General features: G+C 43.1%; 1 protein-coding gene across 12 annotated transcripts in view; it reads left to right on the top strand.

The window, feature by feature from the left end:
• PKHD1 (PKHD1 ciliary IPT domain containing fibrocystin/polyductin) overlaps positions 1-26,059 on the top strand; it is a 278,406-nt gene that overhangs the window by 103,570 nt on the left and 148,777 nt on the right. For all 12 annotated transcript variants that reach the window (XR_008465473.1, XR_008465472.1, XM_054195531.1 and 9 more), the window contains 4 exons: positions 19,716-19,923; positions 20,903-21,060; positions 22,626-22,820; positions 23,768-23,893. Coding sequence is in view for 10 of the 12 variants with exons in the window: in XM_054195531.1 (XP_054051506.1) it covers positions 19,716-19,923; positions 20,903-21,060; positions 22,626-22,820; positions 23,768-23,893 (687 nt within the window). In the remaining 2 variants the exon portion in view is untranslated. The remainder of the gene's footprint in view (positions 1-19,715; positions 19,924-20,902; positions 21,061-22,625; positions 22,821-23,767; positions 23,894-26,059) is intronic.

The following is a 26,059-nucleotide window of genomic DNA, read 5'->3' as shown; positions in this document are numbered from 1 at the left end:
GGTATCATGTGGGTTTGCTCTACTGCTAGAAAGGGGTATCCTTCTCACCTCATCTCTCTCCATAACATTTGGGACATTTCCTTCCCAACGAGGATATGGCTTTTCGGGTTGCAAAGACATGGTGGTCTTCCAGATATGTCCCATGATAAGGCCAATGCCAAGCATGCTGTGTCAACTTCAGTGAGGATGATACTTGTCTTCAAAGCAGAAGCAAAGTGCTCCTGGCAGTGTGGTTTGCCCTTTTTCTCCTCTTCGTGCTGTGCTGGCAACCCAACCCCAGTTGTCTGTCTCTACAACTAGGAGCACAGATGGCATCTCTCGGTTTTCCTGCTCAGCACAGGTTTTTGTCATAAATGACAAGACAAGGGCTATGCAGAAAATCTGTAGCAATGCCAGGAATTTCACTCCAAGATGCCTGGTCCTCTGCTCTAACCATTCGACTTTTCTCGCAAAGGAAGTCCTGCAGGGCCAAAGCTCCACGTTCCTACCAAGTACAAGAGACAAGGGACCTGAAGATCAGAAATTGGCTATAGGTGTGCAGATGTTGTGAGGCAAAGAATTTAGATACAGAGCTTGAAATACAGGTATAAAATGGCCATTTCTTGGTGCAGTGGATTGCATGTGGAACTCAGGTCTAAACTCAGTGTGAATCAGAATATTATAGAATCATAGAATCATAGAATCTTCATGGTTGGAAAGGACCCTTAAGATCATCGAGTCCAACCATACACACACACAAAAAACCCCAACCAAAAAAAAACCCCAAAACCTACAATCTCTGCCACTAGAGCATGCCCTGAAGTGCCACATCTAGACGTTTCTTAAATACCTCTAGGGATGGTCACTCAACCACCTCCCTGGGCAGGCTGTTCCAGTGCCTGACCACTCTTGCAGTAAAGGAATTCTTCCTCATATCTAATCTAAACCTCTCCTGACACAGCTTCAGACCATTTCCTCTGGTCTTGTCATTATTCACCTGGAGAAGAGGCCAACACCCACCTCTCTCCAGCCTCCTTTCAGGGAGTTGTAGAGGGCAATGATGTCTCCCCTCAGCTTCCTCTTCTCCAAGCTAAACATGCCCAGCTCCCTCAGCCTCTCCTCATATGACCTGGTCTCCAGACCCCTCACCAGCCTGGTAGCTCTCCTCTGGGCACGCTCCAGCACTTCACTGTCCCTCTTGTACAGAGGGGCCCAGACCTGAACACAGTACTCGAGGTGAGGCCTCACCAGTGCCGAGTACAGAGGCACCATCACACACAATAGGGATTCCTGCTGACCATGCTATTCCTGATACAAGCCAGAATGCTGTTGGCCTTCTTGCCCACCTGGGCACACTGCTGGCTCATGTTAAGCTGGCCGTCCACCAGCACCCCCAGGACCTTTTCTTCTGGGCAGCTTTCCAGCCACTCTGCCCCAAGCCTGTAGCGTTGCTTGGGGTTGTTGTGACCGAAATGCAGGACCCGGCACTTGGCCTTATTAAACCTCATACAGTTGGCCTTGGCCCATCGATCCAGCCTGTCCAGGTCCCTCTGTAGAGCCTTCCTACCCTCCAGCAGATCAACACTCCTATCTAGTTTGGTGTCATCTGCAAACTTACTGAGGGTGCACTCAATCCCCTCATCGAGATCATCGATAAAGATATTAAACAAAACTGTCCCCAAATCTGAGCCCTGAGGGACACCATTGGTGGCCGGCCGCCAAGAGGATTTCACCTCATTAATCACAACTCTCTGGGCACGGCCATCCAGCCAGTTTTTAACCCAGCAAAGAGTACACTTGTCCATGCCATGATTCGCCAACTTCTCCAGGAGAATGCTGTGGGGGATGGTGTCAAAGGCCTTACCAAAGTCCAGATAGACAACGTCCACAGCCTTCCCTGCATCCAGAAGGTGGGTCGCATGGTCAGAGAAAGAGATCAGGTTGGTTAAGCAGGACCTCCCCTTCCTAAACCCATGCTGGCTGGCCCTGATCCCTTGGCTGCCCTGCACTTGCTGTGAGATCTCACTCAAGATGATGCTCTCCATGATCTTTCCTGGTATCGAGGTCAGGCTGACAGGCCTGTAGTTCCCTGGATCCTCCTTCCGACCCTTCTTGTAGATGAGCATCACATTAGCCACCCTCCAGTCATCTGGTACCTCCCCTGTTGACCAAGATTGTTGATAAATGATGGAGTGCATCCATTAGTGCAATGCATGCACAGAATGAGGGGTAACAGTTTCAAACTGAAAAAGGGGAGATTTAGATTAGATATTAGGAAGAAATTCTTTCCTGTGAGGGTGGTGAGACACTGGAACAGGTTGTCCAGAGAAGCCGTGGCTGCCCCATCCCTGGAGGTGTTCAAGGCCAGGCTGGATGAGGCTTTGAGCAACCTGGTCTAGTGGTAGGTGTTGCTGCCCACGGCAGGGGGTCGGAACTAGATGATCTTTAAGGTCCCTTCCAATTCTAACCATACTATGATTCTATGTCAAGCTCTTAACTAACGGGTTGTTTTTAAAGGCAGTGTGTGTCATAGAGGAGGAAAAAGAAAAGCCAATGCATTTGAATGCCTCATCTCCCTCCCTTATCCTCCTGTGTGTCGACCTTCATACTGGTAGGCATTCATATCCTCCATCAGGGCTTGAACTTCCACCCTCCTGGCCTACAGGCAGAAATGTTGCTCTCTGAGCATCGCTGACATGTATGGCTCTCAGTCAAAAATGATGTCAGACACTAAGGGGTACAATTTGAGCACAGACAAGGAGCAAGCCGTACTGCTGTGCAATACGCCTGTCAGTTCAAAGGAGCCGAACAAGGTCAGGTGAGGTCCATTGTTGGAGGGGAGTTGGTGAACAGATGCTTTTCAGAATCAGGAGAGATCAGAGGAGGCTGGGGAAGGTGCTTCTGGCGGTGGCAAGGGAGGTGGGCTGCACTACTCATGAAAGCCACGTCAGGTGCTCTTGACAACTATGTCAAGAATCAGCAAGGTTAAATTATTTCGTGCTTGCAAACAGCTTTAATAATTTCAGTAAACTGGCTTTGGAGAAGGGCAGAGCTTTTCTATCCCACTTCCTAGAGGGGCTCTGTGAAGAACTGCAATTAGATCATCTGGGCTGAACTGACTGTCCGTTACTGGCCATTGAGTTTCATACAGTTACCCCAGCCTTGAGTTCGGTAACTCACGTTAGATTAAAGCATGCCTTCCAGAAAAGCTTGGTCTTTGAGGACATCAAGGGAAACGGAAGCCAGCATTTTCTGCAGAAGCTTGTTCCAGAGGATTAATTTGGTTAATCATCCATGTTTTTCTTTTTTTTTTTTTTAAGAAAAGTATTAAAATGTCTGATTTGTATTTGCCTGATAACTGCTTTTGCTGTTTCGTTTTCTGTATCTTCTGCTACTTTAAAGTACCCTTCCATTCTCAGTTTGACTTTTGTGAGTCAGGATTTTGTCCTTATATTCTCAGAGCTTTGTAACAAGACCCTTATCTTCTTCGTGCTGCTTTGTTTTCTAGCAATGTAGGAAAAAACAGCACCATTTGTTGCAGCTGTGCCTCCTGTGCTGCTTCTGAACCTCTATCATCACTGCCTTGTTGACTCCATCCTCACAGACCAACCCATGAAATTGCAGACAACCAAGGCAGAGGTACTTCTTACAATGTTACCTTGGCAATATCATGGAGGGAAGTAAACCCAGGTGACCATGTCAGTACCCTCAAGGCATTTCTCACTGATATTTCATACGTTTTACTCAGTGCCATAATCCCCAGTGATTCTTCATCCTTGAGGAAACCAAGAAGGTGAGGTCTGCAACCCAAGCATTATCCAGATGGAAATACATAGAACCAAAGGTGGCTTGGCCCATCAATGGAAACATCTCTCGGTTTCAATTTCTTAACAATTCTTATTCAAGAATTCTTATCAATTTCTTATTCAAGAAATCCAGACTAGCTATGAAGCCACTTTTAAGCTCTGCACTACATACAGTGTCAGTGCATGGCTGCAATTAAGGTTCTTTCAAACCATATAATCTGCAATTAGCGGGTAGAAACCCGCTAGAAAACAAGACCAAAAGGAGTGTGTTCTTTTGCTGGGTTCATATTGCTTACATGAAAGAGAAATATGCTGTTCTGTCTCCAATTTAACACCAGTCTGGCCTGTGGTATAGAACAAATTGTTGAGCATGACAGGCTCTTTCATATATATGTGAAAGAAGCTGACATGCTCAGCAATATACATTTGTGAGATACATATATATACACACGCATATATATGTTATCTCAGATCAAAATCATTAAATAAGCAGGCTTCCAAATTCTTAGTTGTCTTAGGTGAAGACAGGACTGAGAGCATTTTAATTTCTTTTCTCCTTCAGACTGGGAAGTTTGGGGGATGCTCTGCAGCCATGGTTGAATTCAGCTTGTTTAGTAAGCGCTGTCAGCTCCTCGCTTTGATATGTTAATATGACTAAGGGTTTCCCACAATTCCCTGGTGAGTGGCAGTCCTTTGCTCCGGTGGTTGTAGGAGACTGGGAAATTTCACTGTTGCCTTTGGCTTTAGCCAACTCCCCTGCCAGTCAGAGCATGCCACCCATAAACTGCCTGTCAATCACCCGTCAGTTTTAAAGGGAGTTTCAGTCAGCCAGGGCAACTCGACTTTTTGACAATGTAATTACGGCCCTCGCATCCGCGGTAGGGGCCTGAGCGGGGCTGAGAGAATTTTATTGATTGTTGAGAGGGGAAATTTATCACTGTCTCCAGCTCCGGCTGCACTCTATTCCCTGAGAAACTCTCCTGACAAGCCTTGGGAGAGAAGTTTAGCATGGTGGCCTTGGCTGTTCTTGCGCCTTTGTCCTTTCCAGGGAAACCGGACTGGAGACACCAGCAGATGCTGAGCAGAAGGCAGGGACCGGGTGAGGAGGCAGCGTAAGAGGAGATGCTGCATCAGTAGCCGAGCACACCTACCGCCTAATTCATGGTCCCAACACTCTCGTTACCAGGGACAGAAAAATTTTAAAGGCTTTTTCCATTCTGTTCCATTTTTTACCAGTCCTGTGTAGATAAGGTCGTTATTCCATTGTGTCCCCTCAAAGCAGATTGTGCCTCGTCCTAAAAAAACTCCAGCAGTTTTGCTGTGTATTTAGGTGAAATTTTGTCAGTAGCAACACTGCAATGATACAGGGCATGAACATATGAGCCTGTTCCCTGCATTTTGACTAATAACCTATGCCTCTCCAACTAGATTGAAAATGTTACAGATTTACTACGATGCTACATTCACTTTGCCCAGACTTTAAAAGCTGTGTGGTAAAGAAAACAACAATGTCCAGAGAGTTTTTTTTAATACTGTACCTATTTATAATCACCTGGGGAGGAATAACCCCATGCACCAGGACAGGCTGGGGGCTGACCTGCTGGAGAGCAGCTCAGTGGAAAGAGACCTGGGAGTCCTGGTGGACAACAGGATGACCATGGGTCAGCAATGTGCCCTTGTGGCCAAGAAGGCCAATGGCATCTTGGGGTGCATCAAGAAGAACTTGGCAAGCAGGTGGAGGGAGGTCATCCTCCCCCTCTACTCTGCCTTGGTGAGGCCGCGTCTGGAGTCCTGTGTCCAGTTCTGGGTTCCCTGGTTCAAGAAGGACAGGGAACTGCTGGAGAGGGGACAGCAAAGGGCTACCAAGATGATGAGGGGACTGGAACACCTCTCTTATGAAGAAAGGCTGAAGGATTTGTGTCTCTTCAGTCTGGAAAAAAGACGGCTGAGGGGGGATCTTATCAATGCTTGTAAATACTGAAAGGGGGGGTGTCAGGAGGATGGGGCCAGGCTCTTTTCAGTGGTGCCCAGTGACAGGACAAGAGGTAACGGGCACAAAGTTGAGCATGGGAAGTTCCACTTAAACATGAGGAGGAACTTCTTTCCTTTGAGGGTGGCAGAGCCCTGGCACAGGCTGCCCAGAGAGGTGGTGGAGTCTCCGTCTCTGGAGACATTCCAACCCCACCTGGATGCGTTCCTGTGCCACCTGGTCTGGGTGACCCTGCTCTGGCAGGGGGGTTGGACTAGATGATCTCCAGAAGTCCCTTCCAACCCTGACCATTCTGTGATTCTCTGAAAATAGACTTGTCAGTGGTCATTTCAGCCCTCTAAACTCATTGATAGTCCTGCTGCAAAGAATGTCCCTGAACTCGCAATGGACGCTGAGAGTGGAAGATGACATTTTAGAGGTAATTCTGCACTACTTCTATCCCAGACTTCCCTGCATCCAAACCAATCCTAAACATTTTCAGCGTTAGCTCAAGAAAAGAAGTATTTTTTATCAGTTGAACCAATTATTAAGTTTAATCACTTCTAATCAATAATAAAACACAAAATATTTGCGAGCTGTGCACTGTGCTCTACAGAGCCTGTGCATTCCTCAAGAGATCAAACATTTAATCAAATGCTGCTTGCTTTTCCTCCATTAAGCAGTGTTTTGTATCTGTGCTGAGTTTGAGATTAAGCGATCATAGACAACATGAGAGAATTTGTTCTGCTTTACTCACATATTAAAAAGAAAATCTTCCCAGGGGAAAAAAAAATGAAAAAAAAAATATCTGTAGCAGGGGGATTCAAGATAGGGTGCAGAGATCTGCTAGAGATAGGATGTGCTTTTTTACCTTACTTGAGTGTTCGTTGATTGAATATATGTTATTTATGTTATTTCCCAGTAACTGAAACCATTGATTTTCACACCCCTGTTACACCAGCAGTTCAGATCCTTTTCCCCTTTCTGGGGTCACTTCCATAGATTGGTTTTCCTTAGATGTTAGTTATTCTGTATGGTGGTTGCAGGAGGCTTTTTTGCCTTCTATGGCAGCATTTTTCCTTTCAAGACCTTGACTTAAACATGATGCATTAAAGCAGATGGCTCTTGAACAGAAGGCTAAGCTGCCTCGAATCCCCTTGCATTCACTGGGGGTAAGAAACTGCACTTAGGCACTTCCCATGGAGTAACTAATGTACAATGACTTGTTTCTTCACTTCCTTATTCACAAATATAAGATGACCATTAGTTTTTAAAGACCTAGCAGATGGGGGGAAAAAAAACAGAGAGCTGGATTCAGGGAAAGCTGCTGTGTCTTTTATAGCTCGCCCTTCTCTCTAACAGAAATGGATCGATCAACTTTGATTTAAATTTAAATCAGTTGTTCTGTATTTTGGTGCTGACCTTAATGAAGAAAAAATGTGATGTAAAGAGGACTGAGAAATGGGTGCTAATATATAAATATAAAAATAGATATAGATATAAAAATATAATATATACAGAATATAGCTACTATATTAGCTTGTGTTTCTTGACAAGGGGAGATGTATGGATTACTACAGATGTGGAGGCTTTTTGTGGGGTGAAATAGTTGCTTCTTAAACCGTGCAATATAACATTGAAATATCTTTTCCAATTTTGGCCCCAACTACAACCAGGACAATGGCTGGAGGAGGAGAAGCCACCACCAACAAAATCAGGGAGAATCAGGTCATCCTCCTCCTCTACTCTGCCCTGGTGAGGCCACATCTGGAGCACTGTGTCCAGTTCTGGGCTCCCCGGTTCAAGAGGGACAGGGAACTGCTGGAGAGGGGACAGCAAAGGGCTACCAAGATGATGAGGGGACTGGAACACCTCTCTTATGAAGAAAGGCTGAAGGATTTGTGTCTCTTCAGTCTGGAAAAAAGACGGCTGAGGGGGGATCTTATCAATGCTTGTAAATACTGAAAGGGGGGGTGTCAGGAGGATGGGGCCAGGCTCTTTTCAGTGGTGCCCAGGGACAGGACAAGAGCTAATGGGCACAAACTTGAACATGGGAAGTTCCACTTAAACATGAGGAGGAACTTCTTTCCTTTGAGGGTGGCAGAGCCCTGGCACAGGCTGCCCAGAGAGGTGGTGGAGTCTCCAACTCTGGAGACATTGAAACCCCACCTGGACGCATTCCTGTGCCACCTGGTCTGGGTGACCCTTGTCTGGCAAGGGGTTGGACTAGGTGATGTCCAGAGGTCCCTTCCAACCGCTTTCATTCTGTGATTCTGTGAATTTTCACCCTAGATGGGAGAGAGACTACAAATTCTGGCAAGCTGAGAAGCCTGGACTCAGACCTGGGTTTTCTCTGGGCTGCAGGCTGAGACAGGCAGGGACCCTCCATTTGGGCTCATCTTCACTTTTCTGGCATGTCTAATCCTCTTTCATTGCGTGCTGGGGATGCACTGAACTGATCTTAGCATTTAAATGGTCGTGCTGCCCTGTGTACCTGCTCCTGCAGGCAGAAGTTCCCCGTCTCGTTCGGCGGCAACAGCGCGGGACATTAATCGGCAATAATGCAAAATGTTAACAGCTGTGTGCAGCTCGCGACGGGATCTGTGGTAGTCGGCTGCTGCGTTTGGAGCCGTTTGTTCCTGGTGGCAGTTTAAAGAGGTTTTTGTGTGTGTGGCACCTTTGGTTGTAAGCTATTTGCCAGCATGAGTGTGGGTTTTTTGTCAGGCTTGCTGGTTTATGCATTGAAGGAGCTGGGAAATTTTTTTCCCCTTCTTTTCCGGACTGATGTAGCTTGACAACGTGACTGGGTAATCTCTGATTAAAGGAAATTTTTGGAAATGTTTGCATTTATGGGGCAGCGCATAGGGACAGTATATTTTCTGCAGGCTAGTGTAGTAAGAAAGAGAAACAATGAAAGTTTCCATAGATCTGTTTGATCACAACAGCCATTCCCATCCCCAGTCAGATACTCCTTGCTTTCTTGAAAGTGCTGTTCAAAAATATCTAGGTGGAAATGCTTTAAGATGAAAACTGTAGTTTCATGAAACATTCAGCAAGACTAGGTCACTTTCAAAGGTATTTCCTACTGGAGAAAATCAAAACAATTCACTTTGTCCTCTTGTTTGGATGGTGTCAGATTTATTTTCCCCATTGGGAGAAGGAAATGTTGTTTAATTCTAGCATTTTGCTTTCACCTGGACTTTCATATTATTATTTTTAATATTATATTTATTTCATATCAACATTTCTACACTAGTGGAATGCAGTGTTTTTACAGAATAAAAATCAAAGCCCCTAAACCCCCAAAGTGACATTAGTACAAAAAAAAAAAAAAAAAGTGTAATGGTTCCAAAAATACTGTTTTTGCGGAATTTTTATTCTGTGGAAGACAGTGAAGCTTTGGCCTCATTTGAATTTGGAATGAAATCACATCTGGCTAGCTGTAGACTTGGATTTCATCTTCCAGAACCCACTTATAATGGGGAATCACCACCCCTATTTTACATGAGAGAAGGAAGAAGCCAGAGAGATGTTGAAGCTGTGTCTGCATTGGGGCTTGGATGAGTGGGCCACCAAGCAGGTTAAAAGCTGATGTTAAAAAGCTGAGCTGTGAGTCATCTCTGTGCATTCACAGTGCTTGGACAGAAAATAACTGCTAGGAAACATGGCAGCCTCAGTCCAAAGCTGCACCACAAATTCCCTGCCCTGGTGGGATGCAGCAATGTGCCCTTGTGGCCAAGAAGGCCAATGGTATCCTGGGGGGCATGAAGAAGAGTGTGGCCAGCAGGTTGAGGGAGGTCATCCTCCCCCTCTACTCTGCCCTGGGGAGGCCGCACCTGGAGTGTTGTGTCCAGTTCTGGGCTCCCTGGTTCAAGAAGGATGGGGAACTGCTGGAGAGGGTACAGCAAAGGGTTACCAAGATGATCAAGGTACTGGAGCATCTCTCTGATGAGGAAAGGCTGAGAGACCTGGGTCTATTTAGCCTGGAAAAGAGAAGAGTGAGAGGGGATCTTATCAATGTTTATCAATATCTAAAGGGCGGGTGTCAAGAGGATGGGGTCAGACTCTTTTCAGTGGTGCCCAGTGACAGGACAAGGGGCAATAAGCAGAATCTTGAACATAAGAAATTCCATCTCAATATGAGGAGGAACTACTTTCCTTTGAGGGTGGCAGAGCCCTGGCACAGGCTGCCCAGAGAGGTGGTGGAGTCTCCTTCTCTGGAGGCATTCAAGACCCAGCTGGATGCGTTCCTGTGCCACCTGCTCTGGGTGACTCTGCTCTGGCACAGGGGTTGGACTAGATGATCTCCAGAGGTCCCTTCCAATCCCTATCATTCTGTTATTCTGTCACCAGAGCCTCTCCACGAAGGATGTCTGCCTTGAGACAAGCATGTGATTGTGCCGCAAGGAAGATGGCACATGATGGCTTTGTGCATTGGCACCTACTAAGGTTCATGTGACAGGACTAAGCAGGTCCAAATTTCCTGTCTCAGTCTGCTTGTTGCTTGCATAAAGCTTCTGCCTGATGCTGGGTTTGGTCCCACAAAATGAGGACATCAGACGAGCTATGGGTTGAACTCACACTCAAATTCAATCTAAAATACCCAGGGTGATCCTGAGCACCCAGCACAGAGGCTGCGGCAGGTTGCCTGTGCAGCAGGCAAAAAGCTGATAAAGTCCTGGGTGTCCCAAGGGTTAATGAGCAGTTATAAATTAGAAAGGGCCTCCTATTTTACCTCGGGGCATGCTTGAAAAGCTTTCTGCACTGGCTGTGTCAGGAAGTAGCAGAAAAGCTTTCTGCATCTCCCCAGGAGCTGCCCACACACACCAGTTCATCCTGCAGGACTGTATGGGGGTGGAAAGACATCTCCCACTTTCAAAGCAGAGACATCCCTGTCTTTCTGAGATGCATAGAGGGAAAAAAAAAAAACCACACCAGACTCCTCTCTTTGCAAAACAAGCTTGAAACTTTGTGCAAATGCTTAGGGAATATACCTAGGATTGGTATTATCCTATATTTCTAGGATTGGAATTAACTGGGAGAAAAAGTAAGCTGTAAACCTTCAAGTCCAGAGGTCTGAGGGCTCATGGTTCAGGTGGGTGCTTTTAAACACACATGAAAAGGTAGGGAAGCAGCTCTCATCCTTCCTTTTCTGATTCCCTACACTTTATGACCAGCGACCGGACTAGTCCCTGCAAGAGTTGAGGCAGCTGGGGCATTTTTTAATAGAAGTCTTCATCTAATCCAAGTTCATGTAACAACTTCTCCAGGTTCTTAATTAAGTTCCATTTGACCACAGAGAGCCGTAGCAGCACAGCTGTGTGCTATCCTGACCAAGGAGTCTTTCTGGCAAAGATTTTCTATTCTTTTTCACTTAAGAAATTTTATACAGTCTTATTTTTATGGTTCATTTTATTAACTGAAGTAACAGCAGCAAAAAGTCTCTGTCCTGGGTCTAAAAATATAATTTTTAAAAGTCTCTTTTCTGAAGCACCTATTTCCAGTGGATGTATTGCCATTCATCACTCTGATATTTGGAAATTTTAGGAATGGCCAAGCTAAGTCTGAGTAGGCAGTGTAATTTGGATAGGGAAAAAGGAATAATAAGGGATTATGACAGTGGAGAGGAAGATAAGTTCCTTAGGCAGTCTGGCACCTGAAATGCCGCAGTAAATTGTTTGGTGTTTTATTACTGGAGACTTTTACACCAGTTGTATGACTTTTTGTTGTTGTTGTTTTTTAAATCATAGCTATAATCCATTGAATTACATTTTTAACTCTGTCTCTTGCAAAATTCTTTTCTTTTTCTGGGGGGAGTGTAAACTGCTTTTTCTTTTCACTTTGTTCATGGAACTCGAAAGATTTTATTCACATTTACACTAAAGATTTACAACGTAGCTGCCACAGATTGACAGATTATCTGCAGTATAACTTGTATAGTCACGGTAAATAGATTGTGTGTCTGAGCCTGCAGTTCTTGTAAATTCCTTTTGTGGTATAAAGGGATCTCATTACCTAAACTTTAAAGCACCAATAAACTGTCAAAAGGTGTAAAAGAGCTTTATAGTTTGTCAACACTAGGAATAAACTGTGTGTTCGTAACCTTAGTTAATTAATTTGTGGTAAATAGGAGAGAAGATGAGATGCAGCAGGATCCTGGTACTATGTAGTTAGAGGAGAAGGGTTCAACGTCTGCTGTCCCATGCCAGAAGAAGATTGTTTAAAACACTTAAAGAACGTTTGGGAGAAAGACCAATAGTCCCCATAAACCAGGCAGGTTTAGGGCTGGAACCAGTCCTCCTAAAACCCATTTAAGGAGTACAGTTTCTACCAGAACTCCCATGCATAACTCAGACTCTTCAGCTCTGCCTAACTCTGGATGTGCCTCACGCTGGTTCCTGTCAGGCTTGGTTAGGAGGTTCCCTGGGTATCTAAAGTTAGGTGGCAATATGTGCTCCAAAAAGTCTTGTTTTCAGGTCAGGGGTTTATGATTTCCATCTAAGCAACATGTTATCTAGTCATCAAAATTTGTAGATCTGGAGCATCCTATAGGTTTAAGGTGGAATTCATCTAACTAAATAGAAATGTGTGAAAGGCAAGAGTTCCTTTCAGAGCAAACTCATGGTTAGAAAAATCATTAGACAGTGAGATATGGGTTTTCAAATGCCTTCTGGTTGCCACTTGGAGTAAGAACACAAACGTGTTGTCTGTGGATACAGATTGCAAGAGGATAAATTAGACACAGAAGAGTGACTGTGCTGAATATAGTCCAGGGAAGGACTGTTTTATCTTGAAGCAGCATGTTCTGGAAACAAACAAAGTTGAAAGATTATGGCCAGTAACTCTGAAAATGCTGTGAAAAACAACAGCACGACCTCAGAGAAGACCTAAAGGCTTTCTCTAAAAGGGTTGCCACTGGATTTATGTGTTGTAGATGTGCAAGAAGCTGGTGATCACAAATGCTTGGAAGAGGTGAGCACAAGTTCTGTTCAAATACAGACTGACTCCAAGACAGTCTGTGGGTTGGAAAGAGAGTTGGAGAAAAGGGGAAGAAATAAAGATGGAAATTGGGAAAGTCATGGGGAGAAACTTGAAGGTGTACATAACCAAATGACTGAACATCAGTCTTGGAACACAGCACCCAAAGTACAACTTGGTAGGAAGAAAGAAGAGGTATCAGTGGCCTTGGCTGACATTGAAGAGGAGAAGCCAGGAGGCCGAGAAAACATTCTCCAACAGGAAAACAGTAGACATTAAAAATAGATTGAGGGAAGGCTTAGAAGAAGGCATGAAGTGGGAGATATGCAGAAGAACCTGACAGGAAGACCTGTAAGTCCCATTGACTACAGGACTTGTTTCCTAATCAATTAGCTTAGACCTGCCTCTCCCTACCCTGTAGTCATTTTTTTCAAAACCGTCTATTTCAGTGTTTCCAATTGTAGCAGCTTCTGCTTTCAAAGCTGGGTGATCAGAGATAACTATCCAACACCCAGTTCAAATTTTCAACACCCATTGAGGTACCAAATATACACCTGGAAGAAGAAATAATATTCATGTCTTTTCTAATCAGAGCATTGTAAATAATGACCTAATTTATTCAAATGTACAACACTCAGTACAATCCACATTTTGCCTACTGTAGACAGACTTTCTCTTAACCCTGGAGATAAGTGGGCCCTGACATACCTTGCTGAGTTTGCTGAGTTTTGATGTGATTCTGAGACATTTCTGTAAAGGTCAAATTCTCTTCTCTAGTTGAACCACTTATAACTAGGTGAAATCAGTTAGTGAAGTCATACAGCATCCTAAGTTGATTTACAAAATATTTTGTGGTAGGGGCTGTAAAAAATGAAATTTATATTATTTTTCTTTGTCTCTACTTGACATATAAAAGAATGGCATTGGACACATCAGAATTGCCTTCCCCTTAATAGTTTTGCCAGGTCTATATAAGACTGCATCTTCCCATCATGCTTCCAACAGGAAACATAAACCAGGGTCCTGGTGCCAAGATGTTCCTTATGCTACGATTTGTGATTAATTCACTTTGGAATTTGCTTTCAAGTCCCTTGCATCTCTGGGTTTCCATTTGTCAACATGGTTTTGCTCTGCTCAGTGTTTAAAGGTGTTTCTGTCAAGTTGTTTAGTAAAATGTTCAATTCTTACTTACCTGCAATAGCACTTTGAGTCTAAAGGCTCTCTCCTGTCCCTTTAACATGAAGGCACTTCTGCTTTAGATCTCAAAATGTGTTTATTTTCCAATCTGAGCTTAGTTAATTATTAAAAATGAGTTCAATAATTGAGGAGTTATACAGATTCATCTATTTTTCACTACTTTTGAGTGTTTCTGCTTGCACTACTTTTGGGGGAAGAAGTAATTTAAATATACTACAGCTGTTGGTCTTTTAAGCCTTCTACTCTCAAGAAGTCATTTATTTACCTGTTGCACAGTCCAATATCAGTCACTGAAGATTATTTTATGAACCCTGAATGTTTCATCTGAAATAGAGTTTGTTTTCAAGGGGAAACAGGAAAGAGGTCTCTGAGCCTCAAAAGGGTGGTCCTGCAGACAGACTGCAGAGAAAAGGGTCTTTGTTCCAGGGAACCCCCTTTAGCTATTTATGATCTTTGTAGAGAGATCATTGGTTCTTTGAAGGAGAAAAGCTGGAGAAGATCTCTGGGAAATGAGAGTTGTCTCCCAGTTGGAGATCTTTCCCTCCTGAGGTGTTCATCAGCACATTTCCCCTCCCCATTTAAAAGCTGGAATGCCTTTAGAAAAGTGCTGTATCCTATCCAATAAACCCACCCCTGGTAGGTGAGCAGAGGCCTGGAAACTTCATTAAGAAGGAGCAAATTGATTTGGCTGTCTGCTAGCTGTTTGGCTGTTCAGCTACCTGAGTGTCAATAGAAAGGTCTATTTCAGGCACCCGGAGTGGTATTGAAGGTATCTATGTGGGTCTGGCAGATAGGACATGGGACTTAGGTGGGACCAATGTCCTCCTGTAACAGCAGCTAGAGGCCAATTGTACATCCAAAGTGGCATGTTTAGGTACCTAAAACCAACCCACAGTCTCCAAATTAAGTCAAGTCAACTGCAGACACCAGTGGTGATAGGGACTGAGGGGCTTGGTGGGTGTTATGCTCTTTTTCAAGCTATCTTCATTTAAACCTCTTTGATGCTTAAGTTGGAGAACATGGGGGTTGCATGTTTTCTTAAAATTGGAAATATGTGAGATATAGGCCACAATGTTATACTTTCAAAAAAAAGCGAAATTTTAGGGTTACTAGCTGTAAATTTTTTCTAGAAAGGGGAAAGGGTGATTTTAAACAGCAATGGGTGAAGACTGCTTGAGAAACAGTGCAGTACATTTCTGTGTGGGTGTATGATGGGTTCCCATCAAAACCATAGGGCTAAGAATATGTTATAGTTAAAGCAAAGAATCCTCAGTTACTGACCAAATTCTGTGTGTCACTCATGCTGCTTAGAGTAGAAGAAAATCTGACCTGCAGGTTGTCATGGTTTAACCGCAGCTGGCAAATTTGACCACACAACCATCCACTTGTGCCGTCTCCCCTCACCCCACAGCAAGGTAGGGAGAAGAGGGAGAAAAAGGAGGGGAGGGAAGACTTTGTGGGTTGAGATAAAGACATTTTAATAGAACAGTAACAGAAGGGGAAAGTAATAAAAATAATAATGGTAAAAGAATATACAAAATTAAGTGATGCAACACAAATTACTCTCACCACCGGATGATCCGTTCCCCAGTCCATCCTGGCCAGTGATCATGGATTCCTGCCTCCTGGCCAACCCCCATTTATATACTGGGCATGACATCTGTGGTATGGAATATTCCTTTGGCTGGTTTGTCCTGTCTATGCTTCTATTGGAGGCTGAAAAAGTCCTTGACTTATGATAAGTATTACTTAGCAACAACTAAAACAGTATGTGTTATCACATACAGTCTGGAGAAGAGAAGGCTCTGGGGGGACCTTGTAGCGGCCTTCCAGTACCTAAAGGAGACGTACAGGAAAGATGGGGAGGGACTCCATCAGGGAATGTAGTAATGGGATGAGGGGTAATGGTTTCAAACTAAAAGAGGGGAGATTTAGGAAGAAATTTTTTACTGTGAGAGTGGTGAGACACTTGCCCTGGTTGCCCAGAGAAGCTGTGGCTGCCCCATCCCTGGAGGGGTTCAAGACCAGGTTGGACGGGGGCTTTGAGCAACCTGGTCTGGTGGGAGGTGTCCCTGCCCAGGGCAGGGGGGTGGAACTAGGTGATATTTAAGGTCCCTTCTGACCCAAACCATTCTATGATTCTATGTTTCTATGATCAACATAATTCTCATACTAAATCCAAAACACAGCAGCTACTCAAAAGAAAATTAACCCTATGGAAGCTGAAAACAGAATGCAGGTGGTATGAGGGAATATAAATGGGAAGCATAGAAAGAGGAATCTGCTAGACTTTTTTTTTTTTTTTTCTAATGAAAATATTCTAAAAATATTGGAAACTGGAAGTAGATCTTACACATACAAACACATATCCCACCTCTTCTAAATCATCAGGATAAAGGTAAAACAAACTGTGGAATGGGAGACAGAGAGGGAGGCTGGGACACCACAGTAAGAAGTAAAAAAGAAAAAGGGAAAAAAATAAAGGAGGGGTGTTCAGATACATTGAATACTCTTTTTTTTTTTTAAGAAGAAAAAAAATGATAATATTTTCCTTAAAAATCTTTATTTCAGAGCCTGGAAGTGGAAAAAAGCCTGAAACAAGCCTTTTCCATCAGAGCCTATTTTGAACGCAGAATGGTGGTTAGCACCTCTTAATGATAAAAGTTGTTGCCCAGCAGTGTTTTTATAATGGTTGCTGTAGTATGTGTGTGACAGATGTTCACAATGGGAGTCAGTTGTGTGTCTGGCCACAGATGCACGCAAACACACATTAACACATGCACACAAATCGGTACTATAAACAAAATGTCCAGAGCTGCAGAAAAATTGTGTGCTGCTCAACATGCAGATGGCTGCTGTCAGTCGTTCGTTTTTATGCGAGTCCTAAAAATTCACGAGGATCACTCAATGAAAGAAGGTAAATGCATAAAGATGATGAGACTGCTGCTAGTAAAAGAATGCACATAGGCTGATATGAAGAGCGGGTTTTTTTGAGCTGCCTAAAGCCGTATTGAGGATGAGGTCTCACAGGGAAAATCTTCGATGTCTGTGCTCATGTATGGTGCAAGATGGATTTTGGCTATATCTACATTAGAAAACAGTGTGGCCCAATAGAAGGAGATCTGTAGAGCAAATGATGTAGGTGTAGGATGCAGGGTCCACACTGTATGTGTTCTGGGGGCTACTATAGTGATTCTAGTCTAGTTCCATTAGCATCTAAAGAGTATTATATGTCCTATTGGATTACAGCTTCTGCATTAGTTTCATCTAAAGAAAATCCGTTTGATGCATTCCAAAACAGTTCCATGACATGAACTGAAGCACATTAAGTGAAGGATGTCTGGGAGATTTGCTTAGCTGTAAGCAGAGAAATTTCACCTTTCATTTAAGAAAAAAGAAAAGATAATAAGCCAGAAGTATCTTAGATAGGTTTAGATGCCCATCATTGACACAAAGAGCAGGTGTTCAAATATACTTCAAGATGACAGCGTATAAAGACTTGATTCTTCCTTCTCTTCTTCTGCTGTGAATTTAGTGACTTGGAGGTTGTCATGTTTTTGGCCAAATTGGCCAATGGCCAGCGACAGATGCTCCCCCCCAGCCTCTCATGCATGGACAGAAGGAAGAGAGATAAAGAGATTTAAGAGTTTAGAAGAAACTAAACTACTTTACTGAAATATTAATAATAAGATAAAAAGGAAAATAATGAAATAGATAAAGTATATACAAAACTATATTAAGCTCCCAGGATGATGTCACCAGCAGGCCCTGGGGAAGTGCCAGGCTGGACTCAGCGACGAGTGGGAACTGGGTTCCAGGGTTGGAGTCAGGAACACACCGAACGGGATCAAAGGCTGATGGACAGACAGGGTCCTCCTCGGACGTCAGCCATTGAAGGAAGAAACTGACGCTTTGATCCCTCAGCTTTTATACTGAGCATGGGGCAGATGGGATGGAATACCCCTGTTGGTCAATTTTGGGTCACCTGTCCTGTCCGCTCCTCCCTGCAGGTGGGACCCTTCTATGTTTTTCCATTTCTGACCCTCCAACAGGGCAAATAACAAAATTAGCTGACCTTGGTTGTTATAGCAATAAGTATAATCAAGAGCCTCTCTGCATACCATTCCTTGGCACAAACTGTCTTATCACTCTGAATGAACCGCTTTAGACACAACAAGATGTTAATTTCAGAAAGTTAGAAGAGGCCTAGCTAAGAAATAAAATTACTGAACAGAAAGTTGGTTCTCTTTTACCTCAAACCAGGACAGAGGTGCTACTCCTTACTTCCATCTTCATTAGGGAAAGAATTGTGACACTAGAGTGTAAGCAATGAGAAAGTGAAACAGCATATGGAGAGAGAGAAGCTTGCTTAAAATAATTTGAAAATGATTTATTGGATGCAACCTCTACTCTCAGATATTTCTGGTGTTATTACTTTTCTATAGTACAGCCAGGGAGGACAGTAACTTGCTGTGGGCTAAAGGTAAATTATGATCTATTGCAAAGGAGGGCAGGAAAAATATACTAAAGGTGGGTGGGTGAAGTACATGCTCTCCCCTGATGGTGTTCAGTGTGTTGGATCTCACTGGAGCAATCTGTTCCAAAGCCTGCTAGGGAAAAAGAAATATCAAGAGTTAAAGCAAACTTCGTGAAGCGGAGAAGGCAGGGTGAAATGGTAAGATGTTTCATTGCTGGGGCTTGTTGCACACAGACTTGGTAGTATGTCCACCGAAGAGGAGGGAATTTGGGAATCTGCAGTTGCAACCTTGCTATTGCCTTCCAGTGGTGCCCCAAGGTTGCTGATGCAAGGGCTTTTCCTCACCTTGCAGTTGTGCTTACCCGTGTGTTCACACTTCTTGCCAAACTTGTAAACCATCCCCGTTCCCAGGGATGTTACAGGACCTTCATGTCAACTGAACCATAAAGTTGAAAATATATTTTCAAGTCTAAGGCCTCACCAAGAATATGTTCCAGCAGTATGTGCTGAGATTGGAGTTTTACGGAAAAAAATCCCCAAAGTTACAACATTTAAAATAGTATGGCATTTCATTTCTACTTCTGGATGCAAAAGGCTGAAGCAAATTCTTTTCATGTGAAAAGTTTAAACCACTTAAACCAAGATTTCAAAAAAGGACCCCTCATTTTGGATCCTCCATTGGAGACAGTTTTGAGATGACTTCATGTTGCGAGCTGAGATTGTAGTCACTTCTAAAAGCTTTTGAAACTGGTAATATTTGCCTTACCGTTGTCACTGAAATGTTACTAATAGAAATGTGGTTTTGTGAATGCAAGTTACTTGTCAGCCTAGGTTCACTGCATGTTGTTTTGGACACTTGCCTGGGGAATCTGCTAATTCAAACTGCTTTTTGCACTCTGAGAAGGATGATGGTCCCTGCAGATAGTGCTTTTCTCCTTCGGTTATAAAGGGTGATTAAGAAGAGGGTGTTTCTCATATAGGGAATTCAGTTTGCAAGAAAGAAACTGAACTTCAGCTCCCACTACCTTTTGAGAAAACTTCTCTCCAGCGTGTTTTTTCAAGTTTTGGGGACCAATAAAGACAAAAGATTTGAAAAGAAGATGTTGTTTGGAAAGGGTTGTATTTTTATGCAAGCAGATGTGCACAAATCCTCTTTTGTAGCATTAATTCCGTCTCTGCTACACAGCATCAAAAAGCAATGAGTGACTGTGGGATGATCCAAGCGAGGCAATGTTCTCTAAGCAAGCTGCTCCTGTTTTTTATATTGATTGACTTGCTTTTTTAATTTTTTTTATTTATCTTTTTTCAGGCTGGATGCCCAAAGTAGCTTTCACACTCTTGAATTCATCAGCTCATGCTAATGACAGACGATTACTGCTCCAGGAACCTGTTGACTGGCAACCTGGTGACGAAATCCTGGTGGGAAAGACAGGCCTTGGAGATACACAGCAGCAAGAAGAAATGGCTGTTATTGAGTCTGTGAACAACACAGAGCTGTACCTTAGATCACCGCTCAGGTATCCTTTCAAGGGTCAAAGGGATTTCTATAGCAGAGAGCTAAAGCAGGGGAAAATATGGTCAAAGTGAGGATTTACAGTTTCCCGTGGGATATAATAACTATATAAATCCCTTTAATAAAGGTGGTCAGAGCTATTTCAGTTCCTCGCTCCCCCTAAAGCCAGCAGACATTCAATCCTGAATGTTTCTGACTATGTCTAAATTCTGTATCAAAACCATGAACTCAGAAAACCTTTGAAGCAGAAAACACTGATGGCCAGTACAGTCCAGTGGCCTCAGCACAGGGTTGACAAAGAATTTTCCTGCATACATAATTTCTTAAGAAAGTGCATTTTTTTTTTACAAAAAGTGTCTGACTTCTATAAAAATAAATAAATAAAAAGCCTCCCTTCTTGTCTGATTTACTTAATCTGATTTACAACACATCCAGTGTGAATTACTTCAGTTTGGAAATACTGACTCTGTGTTTTCAATGACCTGTAGTTTCACTGCCTTACGCTCTCCTTGTCTTCTGTGCTCGGAGATCTTGGTCAAACTGTGCTTCTTATCATCGTAACCTGAAACCCCAGCATTGAAAAATGTTATCTGTTTGGGAGGCAACCCAACTCCAACGCCCAGAAAGATTAATGGTATCATTTTCAGAAGTGTCTGGGGCTTGAGGAAGGAAGGTACTAATGGTTTTCACCAAAATATGTTTTAGGAAGATGAAGGAAGTTCAAAGGCTGAACTATTTTGGTGTAAACATACATAATCTAAGGAAAATTTGTGAGCTTGAGAGACAAAAAGATGAAAAAAAACATGAGCCAAGGAAAAATATACCTAGGCTATATATGCAGACGCATTGGATATGCCACTGTCCGTGGTGAGACAGGACTGAAAACAGCTCTGAGTTTGGGTAGTTGGAGTCATAAGCTTAGGGTAAACATCATTCTTGCCATCTGGCAGGTACTTTTGTACCTTTTTTGTGTCTTTCCCTAGGTACTCCCACATTGTTGGAGAGGTATGGGGGACCAGCCAAAGCCCGCCTTTGAGTGCTGTGGTGGCACTGATTAGCAGAAGGGTTGTTGTTCAAGGAAATGTCACGATGGAGAGGATGTCCCACTTCAGACAATGTGCAAAAGCAGGCTTTACAAAAGGTGAGGAGCTCTTTTCTCATTGAAACGTACTGAGGAGGAAAATTGCTCTATTGAAGTCACGTTGTGGTATCTTTGTGTATTAAAGATCTTTCTAACAGGGTAACTTTGAGACATACCAGCACCAGGAAAGTGAGTTTATCTTTCCAAACATTGTTTGACATTGAAGTGTGAAGTCTTGGGAGTCGAGCTGCATTTCATTGTAATATCTCAGATGTACTATTTTCACATTGTTGTTTCAAGCCATCTTGGGAAAGATCCTTTAGTTTTGCCTGAGCCTAAGGGTGTAGAAAAGAAAGTATCTTCTGAAAACATATTTCAGTGTACATAATATATTAAATTTTTAATTGTGTTTACTATTTAGTCACTTTAAGAAGAAGGAAAAATGAAACAACCCAATGCTGTTTGTACTCTTTAGTGTAAAATATTAAGACATTTTTTAGTGTTTAGGGATACTAAGAAAAAAAACAGGTGACGGTTTCTTGTAGCATATAGAACACTGGTGAAATATATCTCAGTTTTACCTGTGTGAAACACCATAAAGTTTGACAGGTGGCTTCCTGATTTACACCAGCTGGTGAGGAAGCAGAATCAGACACAGTGATTATAATTTGAGGAGAGTTAAGTTATCTGGCAACCCAGGTGTAAGTTTTCCTTTAAAAATAAAATGCCTTGGGCTTTCAGGCTGTGACACAAGACTTCATTTGATATCCCGCAGCCAACTGCTTATATTACTCATAGATTTATGGTCCATTTTCTATGGAACTCATAAATATAGTCTCTGAAATGTGCTAACCGTTTGAGGTTTTTATTTGAGTTAAAGGATAGGAGGATTTCTCAGAGGAGTCACCAGAAGATGAGTAGGCAGTGTTGTTTGTGGTTAATTTACCTTCTTTTAAAGAAAATTGAGAATTACTGAGCATAAGCAGGCAGTGCTGGAATTTGAAATCCCCTCTGCACCTCCACTGAACAAGCCCAAGCTGCACATTCGTAGCCTGAATCCCCTCATACCAAAATATCCTAAGCACAGACCTATGGAACGTTGTCTTTCAGGAATGTCTATGCCTTCCTCAGCCCTATGATTTACTTTCCTTGTCTTTAGACTGTGGGTAGTAACAGTTCCTCACCCATCTGCAGGGACAGTAGGGAGAGGAAGAGTTTTAAATAAATTTCAAAATGTTCTCATTTCAGTTTAGCCATGCCCAATCCCCTTTTCACGAACCTCACCCAAGGTAAATCAATGTCAAATCCATCTTCCTCATGCATAGGACTATTTAAAATTGAACACAAGGAACTTTCCAAGGCATAAAACTGCCACGGCTTCCTGCTGGTTTTAATATATATTCCTCAAAAAATGTCCAGACTCTTAGGGAAGGAACCACGAGAGTATTTAGAGGGAGTATCAAATATGCTTGCCTGTGGCTATTTGTCTTTGGGCCCATGTTTAAGGTTGCTCCTGGAGATGGAGTCAATGTGATGGGTCTCATGATGTTTCTTGGGGCACTCTGCACATCCCACGGTCACCATGGAGAAGTAACACTGACAGCTCCCTCCGGATTGTATTCTAGGTGGCTCCAGGTGTCTGTACAAGCAAAGCGAGAGGCAGTTGGGGTCTCGGGACCTGGGGGCCATCGTGGTTGTGGAGGCCTTCCATGGAGAGGCGAGTAGACTCCAGATGGAGGGAGTTCAATTCCGCCACGTGGGCCAGGCGTTTCGGCAGCACTACAGTGCCCTGACTGTTGCTGGCAACGCATGGATGGCAGGTGAGATGGCTGCACTGGAGATGGGCTCGAATGATCTCAAATGTCCACCTTTTCCTACCCAAAGTTGGGGCAGATGTCCTCAAAACCCACTCAGCTCTTGAGTCAGTTGACAAAGTGGATTGGTAAAAAGCTGTAGTCTAAGCCCAGGTGAAACTTGATGGAGTGCTTTAAGCTGCTTTAGTTCCTTTGCATCTCTGGACAGCATCTTCCTAAAATAATATTTCATTTTTATGCCACACCTCTGAGTTGACATGCTACTTCTAGCTCTGGAAATTAAAGCATTAATATACTGTAAGGGAGCCAAGAGCAGGCTCAGGGCTGTGCAGGAGCATAGGCCAGAGTGTAATTCTAATAATAAATAATAAACCTGAAGGTTAAGGAACATATTAAGTTCTTTTTACTTTGTCACTGATAAGTTCTTCTGACTTTGTCATCTCTGTAGAAGTGTCAAAGAGGGCTCTGAAGACTGGTGGTAATAAGATCAAGTTAGGTGGGCTCAAATAATATTTTAAGGGTACCGGATGGGACTTTCCCCACCAGCTAACCCACACTTATGCCTTTCTTATGCCGTCTTCGACACTGAGTGAGGATCTAGGCTTTCTGGTGGCAGAAGGCAGCAGTGGCCACAATCCCAGAGCACAGTGGGCAGGTTACCATATCTGGCTAGACAAGGCGTGAAGGTTCTACCGTGTCCTTACTGCTCTTCTGGAACATTGCTTCTCTCCTTTAATGCCCAGAGCCCCTCTTCTCCACTGTGGCCATCTTAGCAAAACCCGCCTGTTGGCAAAGGTCTACCAGGTGAGTAAAGGTGGGCAGCTGCAACCGAGCAATCTCAGGGAGCCAAAAGGATTAATTGCACAGCATCAAAAGATGAGGAGCTAATATAAAACTCTCCCAAACTTCAAGCTGCAGTGTGCTTTTTGCTCACAACATTCATTTCTTTCCAGACTCTTACATACGTGGTTGTTGTGTTTTGGACTCCTTTGGCCAAGGACTCCGTCTGACTGGGATCTCAAACTTTAGCGTGGACAGTAATGTTTTCTACAACATTTCAGGCCATGGGCTTCTACTGGGTAAGTGAAGCAGGAAAATAGCTATCCTAGATGTAACAGCTACATGTGCTGCTTACCATTTGCATGAAAATGCCTTTGGAATAAAGAATAGCAGATCCTTAACTGCACCCTGAGAACTTTAATCACATCTTCCGCATTTTCTTGTATCAGTGAATCTGGAATAAAGCTCCCAGGATTCCACATGCAACTCCTAGAGCTATTTCCATTAGACCATATACTCCCTGTTTCTTCAGGTCAGTCTTCATTCAATCTGGATCCTTTTTTTCAGTGTACAAGTGGAAGATTTTTTTAGGGGATTAATTTATCTGTCTTTGGAAGAGCACCATTATGCAATATTTAAGACCCCAGTTCAGCTAGGCATTTAAGAGCATACTTACCTTTAACTTCAGTCATTTGACATGGAAGATAATGGAGTGAGAGCATATGTTAAAAGTTAAACAGAGGATTTAGTACTTAAATAAATTGGAGCTTGGAGCAACAAAAATGTTAAACAACAAAATATTTCTCCTAACTAACCATCAGGAGACTGACTTGCAGCATCTTCTGCTGGGATCTCATGTTGCCTGAGTACCTAAAGATATAGCTCGATTTTTGTTTTCCATCGGACATGGGATAAAAATGACCAATTTTAAGATAAACATAGGGGATGGAGGAAAGCCTTCAGTCCTGATCCTGCAGTTCCACACACAGAGCAAGTCCCTACACTAGGTCCTGTACATAAACATAATGAGAAGAGATGGATGACGATTTAAACAGAGGAGACCTATAAAAGAAGAGTGACTGTACACATCTTGCAGACAAAGAGAGATGGCTCAGAGAGATGCAACGACTTGCCCAAGGTGATGCCACAGAGTCCTTGTGGCTGTGGGGAAGCAGAACAAGATCTTCAACCTGCCAGCATGCCTTGGCTCACTCTTGCTAGGACATGTGTCAGAGTCAAATAACTCTGGACTGAGCTGAACATTTCCACTGAAGTCGCTGCCTGAATACACCGTATCCGCAAGATCTCTTTAATGGCTTCACTGTCAGCAGCTCCAGAGGGTCTGATGGATGAATTTATATATCATTTTGTTGCCTGTGAAGGAATATTTATTATAGCTGGCTATTTGCAGCTCCAGAATTGGACTCCCTCAGTGATTTCATCTAAAACCTTTATTTTCAGGGGGTTTGCAAGATAGCCATAAGAAGTCGCTCTGGGCTTAAAATTAATTGACACACCAGGTCTCAGCTTGGAAGCCAAGTCCTTTTATGCCACCTCGAAAACCTATATGGCTGTCAAAAGGTCTGCTTTAGGACCCCATTCATGCTCTGGTAGGGGGAATTGTTTGTAGTAAATACAGCCTGGAAAGGAAATATTTCCAGTATAGATCTTGTTCCAAAAATGAAGAAAGACTCAAAAGACTAAGAGGAAGGCTAATAAATAATTACTGGCATCCCTAAACCAAAGGACACAGGTTTTCTCTGTGAAGTGGCTTACTTTTGGGGTAGTAGTGATTGGGGAAGGGATTTATATTTGGAATAGAACTTGAGCAGATACAGTTGAAGATAATCATTTATGATTGAGAAACAAAACTAAATAGTTTTCATTTGCTCCTGGTGTGGACCAAACAGACATGATCCACTTTGTGTTCTGCTTCCAAAACATCAGAGCAGGGGGACATATGCCAACGTGTCTTTATTTGGATTTGACTTGTATGGGACTGTCCACATTTTGCCATTGGGTGGAACGTTTCTTCATGGTGTAGATTAAAAAGATTATTTTTTTTTCTTCATACTTCAATACAGTTACTAGATCCAGGGCACCCCATGACTCTGAGTTGTGTGATCAATTGGTTGATTGATTTTTCCTTTTCCTTCTCATACTTCATTGCTTAGAGGGGCAACCCCCCGACTTTTCTGCAGTTGCACCAGGTGTTTTTAAGACTATTTAGAAATTTTCTTACATGTAAGTAGGGCAGTGGATGGAGACACAGAAGATAGACAGGACTTTGAATTCTCATACTGCCAGAAGCATACCTGGGTGTGCATAGGTGAGCCACTTCCCCACTCTAAACCTCTCTTTTTCCAACTGTAAATGTGCTTTATAATATTCCCTTTATTTGTTTTTTCCATAAACTTGTGGTACAGTATGGATGGTGTTATATTCATAAGTAACACATATTAGAG

Source organism: Rissa tridactyla, chromosome 3, assembly GCF_028500815.1.
Source record: "Rissa tridactyla isolate bRisTri1 chromosome 3, bRisTri1.patW.cur.20221130, whole genome shotgun sequence".
NCBI lineage: Eukaryota > Metazoa > Chordata > Aves > Charadriiformes > Laridae > Rissa > Rissa tridactyla.
This window is presented reverse-complemented; position numbering and strand designations above follow the sequence as displayed.